Here is a 15,396-nt window from a genome sequence, read left to right as displayed (position 1 = left end):
TGGGTCTCAGAAGAGCATCAAGTTTCTCATGTCAGATTTCTCAGTGCACTGGAAACTAGAAGCCAAACTAGAAACTAGAAAGCTAAGAAGACAACATAGGATCCAGCAAACAAGGAATCCCACTTAGGAAAACAGTAAAGAAAATGTCAAGGTGATGAATGAAAGCGATAGGGTGACCACTGCATAGCAGGCCTAGAGAGCCAACTATTCCAGGAATAGGATGGACAAGGAGGGAAAGGCTCCAGGAGGTCTGTCTCTTTAAAAAAAAAAAAAAAAAAAGGTAAATTACGTGATAGGCTTGCCTATATTAAGAGGAGTGTTCTGCCTGTGGCAGAGAGGGGACTAATTTCTGGTTTGCCAGAGGCTAGGTATCTTTGTGTGATAGTTTTTGGGTCTAATGTAGTTATTTTGATTCCACAGTGTCTCATGCAGGAGCCTCCATGTCATCTGCTTCGTCAGACACTGGAATGAGTCCCTCATCCTCATCTCCCCCACAAAATGTACTTGCTGTAGAATGCAGGTGATAAACGTTTTCTTTGCCTTCCCAGCAGTTTGCTGCCATGGACATAAATCCCCAAATCCTGAAATACAACCACAGAAAGCACTCAACTGGTTTGACATTGCTAAGTATATCCTGTATACCTTTCCAGGCTGGATTGTATCTATTCCCTCTCTTTTCTTTTTTTCTGTTGCAAAAATAAGCTGATTAATAACTGAAGGTTAGGCAGCCTGCCATATTTGTCATAATTTTTCCTCTTTAATTTTTCATTTTTTGTGAAGATAGAAAAAGGGCACTTAGCAAATTCAATTTGTATAATAAAGCTTTCAAATGTTGTAGAAATCATAGACAAGCAAGTGCACGATAAACATCAAAATATTATCCAGCTGAATAGTGACTGCTGCACTTTCACTAAGATGTATTTGAACACTTGGTGAGTAGGGGGTTTATGTTGTGTTTTTTTTTTATTGTTGTTGTTTTTTTATTTTTGTGGAAGCACTTGCTATTTAGAACTGCCAAAGTATATGTTCAGCAGTGTGCCCAGGTTTAAAGGTGTAAATGGGACAAAATAAATTGTGAAAGGAAGTGTAGTTGACTGAAAACTACAGTTGTAATAAGTCTTCCACTTTTTATAGGATTTTTGAGCACACAATTATGCAAATATTTTAATGTTTATTAATGTTTACAGTGGAATTGTGAATAAGTTTTCAGTGGACTATCTTATCCCTTGACAAAAATATTTTGTCTTTTTTCTATGTAATTTCAGAGTTTTTATTTTGTTACAAAAAGACAAAAATGAAATATATAACAACAATGAAGTTATTTAACAAGATTTCTAAAGCTGAAAATTTTGTGTAAAATAAGGTATTATCTTGCAACTTGTTAAATATATTTATTCAGACATTGGATGTTGTATTTTTATGTATTTTTTAAAATATTAATAAAATTGAAAAAAAGAAAATTCTAGGTTAATTCACTCTTTGGATGACAATAGCTCTCAGCTGTCCCTTTTACAGGAGGTTGCATCCAGTAACTTTGCCTGTATTGAAGGGAGTCTGTCTCAGTCCTTCAAACAGTATAGAACTATAAATGGGCATCTGGATCATTAAAGTACGTCCTCGTTTAGAAACTTTGGCAGTCCTAGTATTTAAACTGTTTTGAGGATCAAATTTTTGGTTGCCCTTAAGATACTTTGTCATAGTTTTTATGTTTGCTATACTGCCGAATAAATTTCTATCTCCCAAAGTTGAGATGCAACAACTAAGTAAAGCAACTATGTATGCTTTGTCTGTGAATTGTTCCACAGACTGATACATTTTGTAAATAATTCCAAAATCATGTATTTAAAGCATTTTTGCCATATACATTATGTAAAAAGGTGATTTTTTAAAATCAGTTTTTAAATTCATGTTTGTACATTGAAAGGGGTTTTTTTTAAACCTCCTTTTCTGTGTTTAATATGCTGTAGAGTAATAACCTAGATGCTCTAGACTGTGTATCAGGATCTGATTGACAAGAACAAAGTCAGAGCCAAACACTAGTGATGGCAAACATTACCGAAATTATTGTTTCTTAATTTCATTTTACCACATTGTGAACTTGTGATTCAGATTCCTTCCATTTTCGCAGAGAATTAAAAAGAAAAAAGTACTCTTGTAAAATGCACTTTTCTGTCTTTTCTTTGCAAAGCAGAAGTATTTCAATGTAAAATAAAAATGGAGCTCAGTGGGCAGTATTAATAAAGGCCATGTTTTAAACATAGGCTTTATATTTTTAGTTTTCATTTAAGTGATTGTTTTTTCCGCAAGTGCCAGTACCCTTAACAGTTGGAAAATCAGACTTTGCAAAACAGAGCATATTCGATATATTTGTCATTCTTTGTAATAAAATATTTCTTGTACTTAATTATAAAAGTGAAAACTGTCATTCACAACCAGTTGAAACTAGGAGGCAACCTTAGATTCATATGTTAAATATTTTAATGACTTTCTTCAGTAGCAATTCAATAAATGAGAGAACTAGTTATCAGCTTGAATATCATCCCTTCTAATCAGTATAAATCTGGTAAGGAAGTATTGGGACCTTGAAGATTATGGAGATTTGTTTCACTTGTGTGCTTTTATTGTTTATTGTGTTTCTAGTTTTCCTGTCCTTCACTAAGAAACATGTTTGTACTTAGCATATACATACTGTGTCTTCTATGAAATTGCTTTAAATTACGGAAATCCATATAGGTTAAACTATTAATTTGTTTATATATCATTCTTATAAGTCCTAAAATACACTTTTTTTTTTTTCAAAGATTTTATTTATTTATTTGACAGAGGGATATAGCGAGAGAGGGAACACAAGCAGGGGGAGTGGGAGAGGGAGAAGCAGGCTTCCTGCAGAGCAGGGAGCCCGATGCGGGGCTCGATCCCAGGACCCAGGGGGATCATGACCTGAGCCGAAGGCAGACGCTTAACAGCTGGGCCACCCAGGTGCCCCTAAAATACACTTTTCTTATAAGCCCTGTAATTTGACATAACTGTCAACACTGAAAGCATTTGAAGCTATATTCAACCACACATAAAAAATATCAGAATTCATCAACAATTTATCAGTTACCTGTTAAGTGCCAGGTACTGTGCTTAGGCCCACAAGTTACAACAGTGAACAAGACAGAAAAAGGTCCCTGTCTTCAAGCAGTGCATAATCTAATGAGGTAGACTATACACAGGTGCCATGAGATACAATATAGGAGCCCAGCTATGAGCTGGGAAGGCAAGGGTGGTCAAGGAAGGCTTTGCAGAGAAAGCAGTAAAACTGAGCCCCAGTGAGGATAATGAATAAGCTACAAGCAAATGGGAAAAAGATGGGAGAGGAGAATAAAGCGCTCCAGGCGCATGGAGCTTGGATCTACTGAGCCAGGGTAGGAAGAGACTTGCAGTAGGAGGTAGGAGCCAGGTCATGCAGAGCCGTTCATTTGGAAATAGTTCTTACCAAATCATGTATTCAAAGCAGTTTTGCTGCTTTAAACCCAAACACTGCATCTGTCCACCTCTGCCTCTTATTCCTCTGTTTTCCCATCACTCTGTCCCTACTTGTCCACAGCCATCTCCGCAGCCACTTTCCATGAAGCTTTTGCCACCTCCTTTTATTCTCTCACGGCATTTTCAATCTATTCTTTTACTTGACAACTTACCTTGTATTATGTTTACTTATGCATGTGTCTTTCTACCCTACTAGGTGTTAGTTCTTAAGTACTTAGTCATACTTGCATCCCACAAAGTGCCTGATCCATCATCTAGTAATACACAGTAAGATAGTCAAAAACTATGCTTGAAAAACTAAGTTGAGAAAAATTACTTGTGAATTGCTATTGTTTCTGTTTTTTTACCAGTGATTCTTATGTACAAGCCAGACATTTATAAGTTGTCTTTGTGGTTCTTTTCACAAGGTGATAATGATAAAATATCATTTAAAAAGTGTAAAGTAGACCTGTTCAACTGTCTAATCCCCAACTCAGAGTATTCTTAAACTGATGACTTTTTTCCCCCTCCTCGTTTCTTCTTCGTTCTTCCATTACTCCACATGATTACACCCAGATTTTTTATCCTGTTACAGGAAGACTACAGTATATGATGGCATTCATCATTAGTGAAGTTGAAGGACTCTTAAGATGGATTCTGTGCTAATGGAGAATTTCTAATATATGCTTAGTGTTTTCACACAGAATTTTTTTTTAAGTTATTTACATTTTATTATAAAACCAAATGATGTTTTTCTTGTTAAGCACAAAAAAACCTTTTCATATATTCATACTAGACCCATTATATCTTTTTAAACAATTAGAAGGGCAGTGTTTATAATTTTAGAATTTACAGTTAACATAATTATGAAGCTATCTTCATTTTGTAATTTGTATCACTAAAATTCATTTTGAAAAGTTCTATTGTGAAAAACTTAAAACTTCCATGTAAATATAATAAAGGATTATTCAACACAATTGGATTTCTTCTCAAGGCTGTTATATTAAACAAGACAGTCTGATTCAAGATTCTCACCACTTTAATTTGCCAGATTTAGCAAAAAAAAAAAAAAATGGAGGACACCCAGCTAAATTTGAATTTCAGACATAATTTTTTAGTATAAGTATGTCCTATATAAAAATTGTTATTTACCTGAAAATGAAATTTAACTAGGCATCCTGTACTTTACCTGCAAATCCTACAACTAATTTCTTTTCCACTATATTCCAAGAGATAATATTATCCTCCAGAGCAGCTTTTCTCGGTCCCCAAACCTTTTTATGAAGGATAAGAAACTGCTGAAGTTTCTCCTGGTTTCCAAGGATGAATGCGCCTTGGCAGTCCATAAGTGATTTTTAGAATTAACCATTTCCTTGATGTAGTCATTATCTCCCAGACTGGCCCTATAATAACTAGGCTTTGACAAAATAGTTGTGAATGCACTCAGACTTCACTGGTGCTTTCCTTTGATGGGGCACTTTTCCCCCATCAAGTGGTAACTGCTCTCTGAAATTCTCTTGGATCCCTATCCAAACCTGTTCTCAAAAACCTAAACTTGTGGTGCCTGGGTGGCTCAGTTGGTTAAGCATCTGCCTTCGGCTCAGGTCATGATCCTGGGGTCCTGGGATTGAGCCCCACGTTGGGCTTCCTGCTCAGTGGGGAGCCTACTTCTCCCTCTCCCTCTGCTTGTGCACTCTCTGTCAAATAAATAAATAAAATCTTTAAAAACAACCTAAACCAAATTTAACTCCCTTGAAATTAAAAACTTTCTAGGCATTTATTATGAATAAAGCCACTATAAATATAAACATAAAGGCTTTTGTGTAGACATAACGTTTTCATTTCCCCTGGGTTAACACATAGGAGTAAGATTGCTGGATTATATGCCATACGATTTTGCATTCCCAGCAGTGATACACAAGAATTAAGTTGCACTACATCCTTGTCAGCACTAGATATATTCAGTCGGGGTTTTTTTTTTTTAACCATTCTAATAGGTGTGTAGTGGTATTTCATTGTGCTTTTAATTTGCATTTCCTTAATGCATCAGAAAGTATGTAAAGAAATGGGGACTCTGATGTACTGTGTGCAAGTGTAAATTAATATGTCTATTTGGATTTGACATTATCTAATAAAGATGAAGGGGAACACTCCCTTTGACCCAACAGTTCCATATATCCTAGAGAAAATCTGCATATGCTCGAGGAGATCTGTATTAGACTATTCTTTGCAGCATGGTTTGTGTTGACTAAACATCTTAAATGCCCATGAACAGAACAATGGATAAATAAATTATGGCTAACTAATTAACTGCAGTACTACAGAGCAGTTAAAATAGATGGACTAAAGCTAAATATATCAACATGAATATCAAAAACAAATGAGTGAAAAAAGCAAGTTGCCAAACAATACATATATCTCTACAAAATTTAAGGATACAAAACATTAGTTTTGTTTATGTAGCTATAAGTATAAAACCCTGAGTGTGAATGATGAATACCCAAATTCAGGAATGGTTTTCTCTGGAGAAGAGGGAAAGGAATAGAGGAGGGTATACGGGGACATTTATTCCCTCCTCCAAAAAAATGACAATATGCTAAGATTTGATAATCTGAGTGTTTTATCATATTATTTTCAATCCTTTACTATATTTGACGTATTTTATTTTTTTTAAAGATTTTATTTATTTGACAGAGACACAGCGAGAAAGGGAACACAAGCAGGAGGAGTGAGAGAGGGAGAAGCAGGCTTCCCACAGAGCAGGGAGCCCAATGCAGGGCTCGATGCAGCGCTCGATCCCAGGACCCCGAGATCATGACCTGAGCCGAAGGCAGACGCTTAGTGACTGAGCCACCCAGGTGCCCCATTTGACATATTTTATAATTGGGGAAAAAACAGCAAATGAACTATTGCACAGGAAGGTAAAGATAACTGATGGAACGGAGTACCGTTACCAGTGAGTCAAGGTCCATGAGTGTGATCTCAACCCTATGAGAAAAGCATTGCTATTTTGTTTTGACACACAAGGAAACCAGTTCCAAATGAACAAGGGAATAATAAGTAGCAGAATTAGAATTAGGATGACAGCCCATTTCCTCTGGCTTCCAAGTCCAGTATTTGTTTCATTACATAGTGCTATCTTAAGAAGCTTCTGTTCCCTGAGAATAATGGTTGCATTTTTAACAAAGACATCATTTTAAATAGCTACAAGGAGAGCTTAGGGCCTGGGATTCTCCTTTTAAAACTTATAAGCACTCATTTATAACAGCTAACCATTTGAATGTGGCAAATCACTTGACTTTTCTAAGTGTTAGTTTTTTTACCTATAAAGTGAAAGGTTTAGATTCTAAAATTCTGCTTTTAATGATTGTTTTGATTTCAGAGACATTTTTTAAAAAGTTTTAAATCTATCCTTTGAGTGGGTAATACATCCATATGGTTCAAAACAGAAAGGACACAAGACTACATGACAGTTTCCCACCTCTGTGCCTTACTTTCCCCTTCCCAGAGAAAACCAATGTTAGGGTTAGGATTATCCTTCCCAAAACATCTATGCTTCCTGATTATTTTTGCAGCTACATAGTATTCTACTATACCAATGTACCACAATTTGTTTATCTAGCCCCATAATGATGGACATTTTCGTTAGTTCTAATTTTTATTACAAACAATGCTGCAACCAATAGCCTTATACATATGTCCTTTCACACATGTGTGAGGATACCTGTAGGATAAATTCCTAGAAATGGAATTACTGGATCAAAGTACACAGGCATTTTTAATCTCAACAGGTGAGATTGCCAAATTGTCCTCCGTGAAAGTGTTGGAGAGAATGTGGAGGAACTAGAACTCTCACACTGTACTGGTGAGAATACAAAATGGTACAACTACTTTAGAAAAATTTGGCAATTTCTTAAAAAGTTAAACTTACATGACCCAGTCATTCCACCCATTGATTCTTAGCCAAGAGAAATGAAAGCATGTTCCACACATAGCAGCAGCAAAAACTTCAAACAACCCAAATGTCCATCAACTGGTAAATGGATAAATTGTTCCATAGCAACAGAATGGAATACAGCCCAGCAATAAAAAGAACGAACTGATGATACGGGCAATAAAACAGACGAATTTCAAAATAATTGTGCTGAGTGAAAGAAGCAAGACAAAATACCCACACGTTATGATTCCATTTATATAAAATTCTAGAAAATAATGTTACAATGTATAGTGACAGCAAATCAGTGGTTTCCTGGAAACTTGGTGAGGGTATATAGGGTATAGGGTGGGAGTGAGAGATTACAAAGGAGCCCAAGGAAACTTTTGGTGGTTATAGATGTGTTCATTAATTTGGTTGTAGTGATGGTTTTGTGTGTGTGTATTAAATATAAACACAAAAGTGTACATTTTAAATGTGTACAGTTTGAACATTAAAAAAAACCCAAATGTCTAAAACAAGAAAAGCATAGAACATGCAAACCCAAGGTCACTGTGGTCAGCTAGTACAGAGACTAGAACTCAAGTTTAGTGAGGTCAGTGTTGTTTTTTCAGCCTGGTAAAAGCAATGAGATTGCTGCTTTTTCCCACCAAGGTATGTCATGACCTTTTTGTGGCTCCTTTGACCAGAAATCTTAAGATCTTCCTGCTAATGTAGATATAATAAGCCCAATGTTATTATTTTTAAGAGGGGAGTATAAATAGAAACACTGTTTTTCATGATTTACATAAGCCGATTTATGTACCCTTTTTCCTCTAACATCTGAGTATTTCTCAAATACCCTTTTGAAACACTGAGCTATTAAGTTGAAATTTTTACTGTAATGACTTTGGATAATCACTCTTGGATTACACTTTATTTGACCTTCATTTCTTATTGTCAGAATTTATACTCTTTCATCCCAAATCGCTAGTTTAGTATCCCATGATTCCTGACTTACAGTTTTATTACACTTCCTTTGACTCACTATGTCTTCGGCCTCTATCTATTTTCCTTCTCGTCTCAAGATGCCCTCCCTCCTCAATGCTAGCTGCCTGCCTCACCTCCCTTTACCAGCCTTCACTGGGGTCATATCCTCAAGCATTTAATCTGGCTGCTGGAGATTCTCCTCAATTATATATTATCAGTACTAAAGTATTGACATAAGAGATAAGGAAATGGCTGTTATCTAAAAGAGTGGTAATATTAAAATGACTACATGCAGAAATCAGTGGTTCTTCTTTTTTTCATGCATTGGTTCATTCAACAATTATCAACAGCGTGCTTTCAGTAGATGTACTGTTCTACTGGAGCAGGGCTGTAGCACAATACATGCAATTTGACAGAGTCTTCAAAAATAAAGAACTATCTGGTTCTTGGAGAAGATCAATAAAATTGACAAGCCTCTAGCCAGACTGATTAAGATCTAGAAAAGACACAAATTACCAATATCAGGAATGAGAGAGGTGCATCTATACCTATTAAAGGGATAAAAAGGGAATATCATGAACATCTTTATGCCAGTGAATTTAACAGCTTAGATGAAATGGGAAAATGCACTAAAAGACACAGTAACAAAGCTCACTAAAGAAAAAATATATAACTCGAATAACCCTGTATCTATTAAAGAAATGGAATTGAAGTTATAAACCTTCCCCCAAAGAAAACTCCAGGTCCAGCTACCTTCACTTTTAAGTTTAAGAGAAGACATAATACTACTAAATGTTTAAGGAAGAAATAATACTAATTCTACTTAAACTCCTCTAAAAATTGAAGAGAAGGTAATCTTCCAACCCACGCAATGAAGTCAGTAGGACTCTGACACCAAACCAGTATCATACATGAACATATATGCAAAAATTCTCAAAATTTCGGCAACTGAAATCCAACAACATATTAAAGGGAAAACACATCATGGGTCAAGTGGAGTTTATCCCAGGAAAGCAGGTTGGTTTAATATTCAAAAATCAATGTAATTCATCATATTAACAAGTTGAAAAAGAAAAAGCATCTGACAAAATTCAACATGCATTCCTGAAAAACACTCTCAGCAAACAGAAGGAAATTTCCTCAATCTGATGCAGGAAATACCTATAGTTAACATCATACTTAAAGAGGAAAGACGGAATTCCCAAGGTTAAGACAGGGATATCCACTCTTACTGCTTCTATTCAACATTGTATTGAAGGTTCTAGCCAGAACATTCAGGCAAAAGGAAAAAAAAAAAAAGAAGAAAGAAAAGATCATGGACATCCAAACTGGTGAGTTTAGCAAGAACGCAGGATTCAAGGGCACCTGCCTGACTCAGTCTGTAGAGCTGGCAACTCTAGATCTCAGGGTTGTAAGTTTAAGTCCCATGTTGGGTATAGAGATTACTTAAAAATAAAATCTTAAAAAAAAAATGCAGGATTCAAGATCATTATACAAAAATCAATTCTATTTCTATGTACTAGCATACATAATGAGAAATTGAAATTTTAAAAATGCCATTTACAATTGCATCAAAAATATAAAATATGGGGCGCCTGGGTGGCTCAGTCATTAAGCGTCTGCCTTCGGCTCAGGTCATGATCCCAGGGTCCTGGGATCGAGCCCCGCATCGGTCTCCCTGCTCCGCGGGGAGCCTGCATCTCCCTCTCCCACTCCCCCTGCTTGTGTTCCCTCTCTCGCTGTGTCTTTCTCTGTCAAATAAATAAAATCTTTAAAAAAATAAAAGAGGGCGCCTGGGTGGCTCAGTTGGTTAGGCGACTGCCTTTGGCTCAGGTCGTGGTCCCAGGGTCCTGGGATCGAGTCCCGCATCGGGCTCCCTGCTCTGCGGGGAGCCTGCTTCTCCCTCTCCCACTCCCCCTGCTTGTGTTCCCTCTCTCGCTGTGTCTCTCTCTGTCAAATAAATAAATAAATAAAATCTTTAAAAAAATATATGAAATACGTTGGGATAAATCTGACAAAGGATGGGAAAGACCTGTAACACTGAAAACTACAAAATATTGCTAAGACCAAATAAAGACAGTCTAAGCAAATAAGGAGATACACCTTGTTCATGCATCATAAAACTTAATATTGTGAAGATTTTCTTTGCTTCTCAAATTTCATGCAATCATAAAATCCCAGCAAGTTTTTTTTTGTAGAAATTGAGAAACTAATTATAAAATTCATAGGTAAAGGACCCAGAATAGCCAAAACAACTCTGAATAAGAACAAAATTGGAGGCCTAACTCTACCTGGTTTCAAGAATTATTATGAAGCTAACAGCAATGAGAACAGCATTTTGTACAAATAGAGCAATAAAAGAGAACAGAGTCCAGAAATAAGCCCACACATATGTGGATAATTGGTTTTTGATAAAAGCACAAAGACAATATAATGCAAAAGGATAGCCTTCTAAAGAAATGATGCTGGAACAACTGGACAACCATAATGTAAAACAACAACAACAAAAAACTTGGAACCATACCTTACACCATATACAAAAATTAAACATGATCACAAAACTTAAAACCATAAACTTTTAAAATAGGAGATGTTTGTCACCTTATGCCTAAGTGGGTTAGGCAAAGATTTTTTTTTTTTTTAAGATTTTATTTATTTGAGAGCGAGCACAAGCAGGGGAGGGGCAAAGGGTGAGGGTAAAGCAGACTCCTTGCAAAGCAGTGAGCCCAATGTGGTGCTCGATCCCAGTATCCAAGATCCCAGGTCCCAGGACCCTCGATCATGACCTGAGCTGAAAGCAGATGCTTAACCGACTTAGCCATGCAGGTGACCCCGCAAAGACTTCTTAGATACCATATCAAAAGCACAATCCATAAAGGAACAAATTGATAAATTGTACTTCATCAAAATGAAAAACTTTGGCTCTTTAAAAGACATTATTAAAAGAATAAAGGCAAGAAACAGCCTGGGAGAAAATATTTGCAAAGCATATGTCAGATAAAGGACTTGTATCCAGAGCATATATAAAGAACTCTCAAACTCAAGAATTAGAAAAAAACGCAAAGAAAAGAAATAGACTAAAGATTTGAACATACACTTCATCAAAGAAGATAACATGAATGGCCAATAAGCAGACATAAACGGTGTTCATCAAGAGAATGAGACAAACCACAAAGTAGAAAATATTTATAAAGGAGTTATCTGATAAAGGACTGTTTTAGAACATTCAGGCGAGTGGCGCCTGGGTGGCTCAGTCGTTAAGCGTCTGCCTTCGGCTCAGGTCATGATCCCAGGGTCCTGGGATCGAGCCCCGCATCAGTTTCCCTGCTCTGCAGGAAGCCTGCTTCTCCCTCTCCCACTCCCCCTGCTTGTGTTCCTGCTCTCGCTGTCTCTCTCTCTGTCAAATAAATAAATAAAATCTTAAAAAAAAAAAAAATTCAGGCGGCTATTACAAAAGCACCATAAATTCGGTGGCTTATAAACAAACATTTATTTCTCACATTTCTGGAGGCTGGGAAGTCCAAGAAAGGTGCTAGCACAGCTAGGGAGCTCTGTGTGGCTGCTTCTGGAAATTAGCTATCAAGCCATGAAAAGACATGAAGGAAATTTAAGTGCATATTACTAAGTGACAGAAATCCATCTGTCAAAGGCTGCACTAATCTCAATCGTGAGGGTTCCAGTCTCATGACTTAATCACCTCCTCAAACCCCCACCTCCCAATACCATCAATAGAGATTAGGATTTCAACAATATGAATTTTGGGGGTACACAAACATTCAGAACAAAGCAGACTCTTTTCTAAAATAAACAACTCAAAATTCAACAATAAGAAAACAACCAACCAGATTTAAGTGGGCCAAAGACCTTAACAGACACTTCAAAAAAGATGTACAGATGGCTAATAAGCATATGAAAAGATGCTCCACATCATATATCATCAGGGAAAGGCAAATTAAAACAACAATTAGACATCTCTATTAGAATACAAATATTCAAAACCCCACCACCACCAAATGCTGGCAAGAATGTGAAACAACAGGAACTCTTCATTTGTTGCTGGTGGGAATGCCAAAATGGTACAGCCACATTGGAAGACCGTTTGGCTGCCTTTAGTTTACTACACATAGTCTTACCATAAAATCCGTCAATCATGCTCCTTAGTATATAAATTGAAATGAGTTGAAAACTTATGTCCTCACAGAAATCTGCACACGTATGTTGATAGCTTTATTCATAACTGCCAAAACTTGGAAGCCACCAAGATGCCCTTCAGTAGGTGAGTGGATAAACGTCGTATATCCAGACAGTGGGCAATTATTTAGCACTAATGGAAATTAGCTATCAAGCCATGGAAAGACATGAAAGAACTTTAAATGCATATTACTAAGTGACAGAAATCAAACTGTCAAAGGCTGCATATTGTATGATTCCAAGTATATGACATTCTGGAAAAGGTAAAACTATAGAGACAGTTTGTTGCCACCGTTTGGGGAGGGAAGGGGAAGGATGGATAGGTAGAACACAGAGGGTTTTTAGGGCAGTGAAACTATTCTGCATGTTACTGTAATGATCGATATTACACATCTGCCAAAACATTACGCATTTGTACATCAAGCCCTACCCTCATGTAAACTATAAACTTTGGGTGATAATGATGTGTGAATGTAGGTTCATCAATTATAACAAACGTGACACTCTGGTGTGGGATGTTGATGCTAGGGTAGGGTGTGCATTTGTTGGATCAGGGAGTATATGGGAACCCTCTGTACTTTCCACTCAATTTTGCTGCGAATCTAAAACTTCTCTAAAAAAGTTTTTTTAAAAGGTGTTTGGTTTCATTAGGCATTAGGGAAATAAATGCAATTAAAACTACAGCGAAAATCTACTACTTGCTTACTAGAATGCTAAAATTAACAAGGCTGGCCAACCAAATGTGGTTAGGTGACTATATGAAGAAATTGGAAGTCTCATATACCATTGGTGGGAATGCAAAATGGTATAGCCATTTTGGAAAAATGTTTGGCAGTTTCTTAAAAAATTAAACATACTCCTACCATATGACCCGAGGAAACTTTTGGGATGATGGATATTATTACTCTCTTGACTTTGGCGATGGTTTTATGGATGTATACATGTCAAAATGTATCAAATGCTACACTTTAAATATATGCAACTTACTGTATACCAATTATACCTCAATAAAGCTGTCTGGAAGAGAGAGCTAACATCCAGCACAGAACCATGGTTTTGGGACAATTATTAATGCTTTCTCAATTTGGAAAATGACCAAAGCATTGTAGGAATTCTGATCCCCCATTTAGCAAGAATGGTGTCTACATTTAAGAAATATCTACCTTTACCATAGAAATTTGCTTGAAAAATTTTCAATTATTTTCCAACATGGTCTCTGTGACAATTTCAACTACAGTAATCTGTTTATTTCTAACTGCTGTAATAATTCTCCTTCCTTTCTATGTTGCTGTTTACTGTGTCCTTGAACACCCAGCTAGTCTCCACAGTTTTCCTGGCCCCAACCCTTTCCATGTACCTCAGGGATTAACTCTGAGTTCAGTGGAAGTGAAGGATGGGAAGGGGCTGGTAGCGTGCTTTTATCAGAAGACCAACCAGCCTAGAAAAAGATCCTTTGGAGCTGGACTAACCTCATTATCAAGATTCTGAACCAAAAACCATTCCCAGATCACAATAACACTGGATGCTGATGCTGTCCTCTCTTCTGTTCATGATTACAATTGGGTTTTGACACTAGACCAAGTTCCCAAATAGAAGACTGAGGAAGGAACGTAAGAGTACTCAAGAAAACAATTCTGGGGGCACCTGGGTGGCTCAGTTGGTTAAGCGACTGCCTTCGGCTCAGGTCATGATCCTGGAGTCCCGGGATCGAGTCCCGCATCGGGCTCCCTGCTTGGCGGGGAGTCTGCTTCTCCCTCTGACCCTCCTCCCTCTCATGCTCTCTGTCTCTCATTGTCTCTCTCACAAATAAATAAATAAAATCTTAAAAAAAAAATTAAAAAAAAAAAAATTTAAAAAAAAAAGAAAACAATTCTGTGTAACTTACACCTGTTAAACTGTGAAGGCCTGGGCTGCTTCTGGGCCCTGACGGCAATCAAGCAGTAATGAGCGTCTTGTTAGCACACACTAGTAGTATCAGTAAATTGTAAAGACCAGTTGATTAGCCTAATAAAAAAAGAGAAATTATTTAGTTCTTTAGGTCCTTACCTAGCTTATGCCTTCTCTGTGGCTTAGTAGAAAAATCAAAATTCTGTATTTGGGGTCAGTCTTACCTCCATTCTTCCTGCTGTGTATGAATAAAGCAAATATTAGAAACACATCTAGGCTAGTAAGCATCATGGGTCTCTCAGAGTTGATTGTGCTCTGGGACCTTTGGCTGTCAGGCCCAGGCCAACAAATTCACTCCCCCCGCCCCCACTCCCGGGGCTAATATTATTGCTTCCAGACTCCTCTTTCCTCCCGCTATTGAGCTAAGGTGGTCGGGGGCTGTGGATGACTGGGTTCTTTCCAGGTGACAAGGCAGACCAGGTTGGGGAGCACGGACTAATGGGGAGCACTGTTCAGGTGCTCAGTGGGCAGTGCTGCGAGCTAGAAGGAGACCGAAGTTAGGATTCAATTTCAATTTGCAGGAAAGGGAACAGGGGCTTATGGAGGATCCAGTTCCAGCTAACCAGGTTCCTGACACACTGTGATTTGCCTGAATGGGTGTCGTCGGCACAGGGAAAGGAGCGCGTCTGGGTAAGGGGTTCAGAATTTGGACTGCGACAGACCTGGTTCGAACAGAGCTCTGCTACTCGGCGGCCGTGAGACCTCGTCCACGCGTCCTCCCGGACCCTCGATTTCCTCCTCGCTCGGCCGCCCGCGGGACCGGGCGTCGACGCGCCGCTCCGCACGCCTGCGGCCGGCGCACAGGAAACCCCGAGGCCGGCATGGGCGCCGCGCCGACGCCCCCT

At 37.8% G+C, this 15,396-nt stretch overlaps 1 protein-coding gene across 1 annotated transcript in view; it reads left to right on the top strand.

The window, feature by feature from the left end:
• ARID4A (AT-rich interaction domain 4A) overlaps positions 1 to 2,260 on the top strand; it is a 64,391-nt gene extending 62,131 nt beyond the window's left edge. Inside the window, exon 24 of the mRNA XM_044917840.1 lies at positions 421 to 2,260. Within this exon, the coding sequence (XP_044773775.1) occupies positions 421 to 524 (104 nt within the window). The 3' untranslated portion in view covers positions 525 to 2,260. The remainder of the gene's footprint in view (positions 1 to 420) is intronic.
• The last annotated feature ends 13,136 nt before the right edge of the window (positions 2,261 to 15,396 follow it).

Source organism: Neomonachus schauinslandi, chromosome 9 (genome assembly GCF_002201575.2).
Source record: "Neomonachus schauinslandi chromosome 9, ASM220157v2, whole genome shotgun sequence".
NCBI classification, from domain to species: domain Eukaryota; kingdom Metazoa; phylum Chordata; class Mammalia; order Carnivora; family Phocidae; genus Neomonachus; species Neomonachus schauinslandi.
Note: the sequence above shows the minus strand (reverse complement) of the source record. Positions and strands in the feature narration are given on the sequence as shown.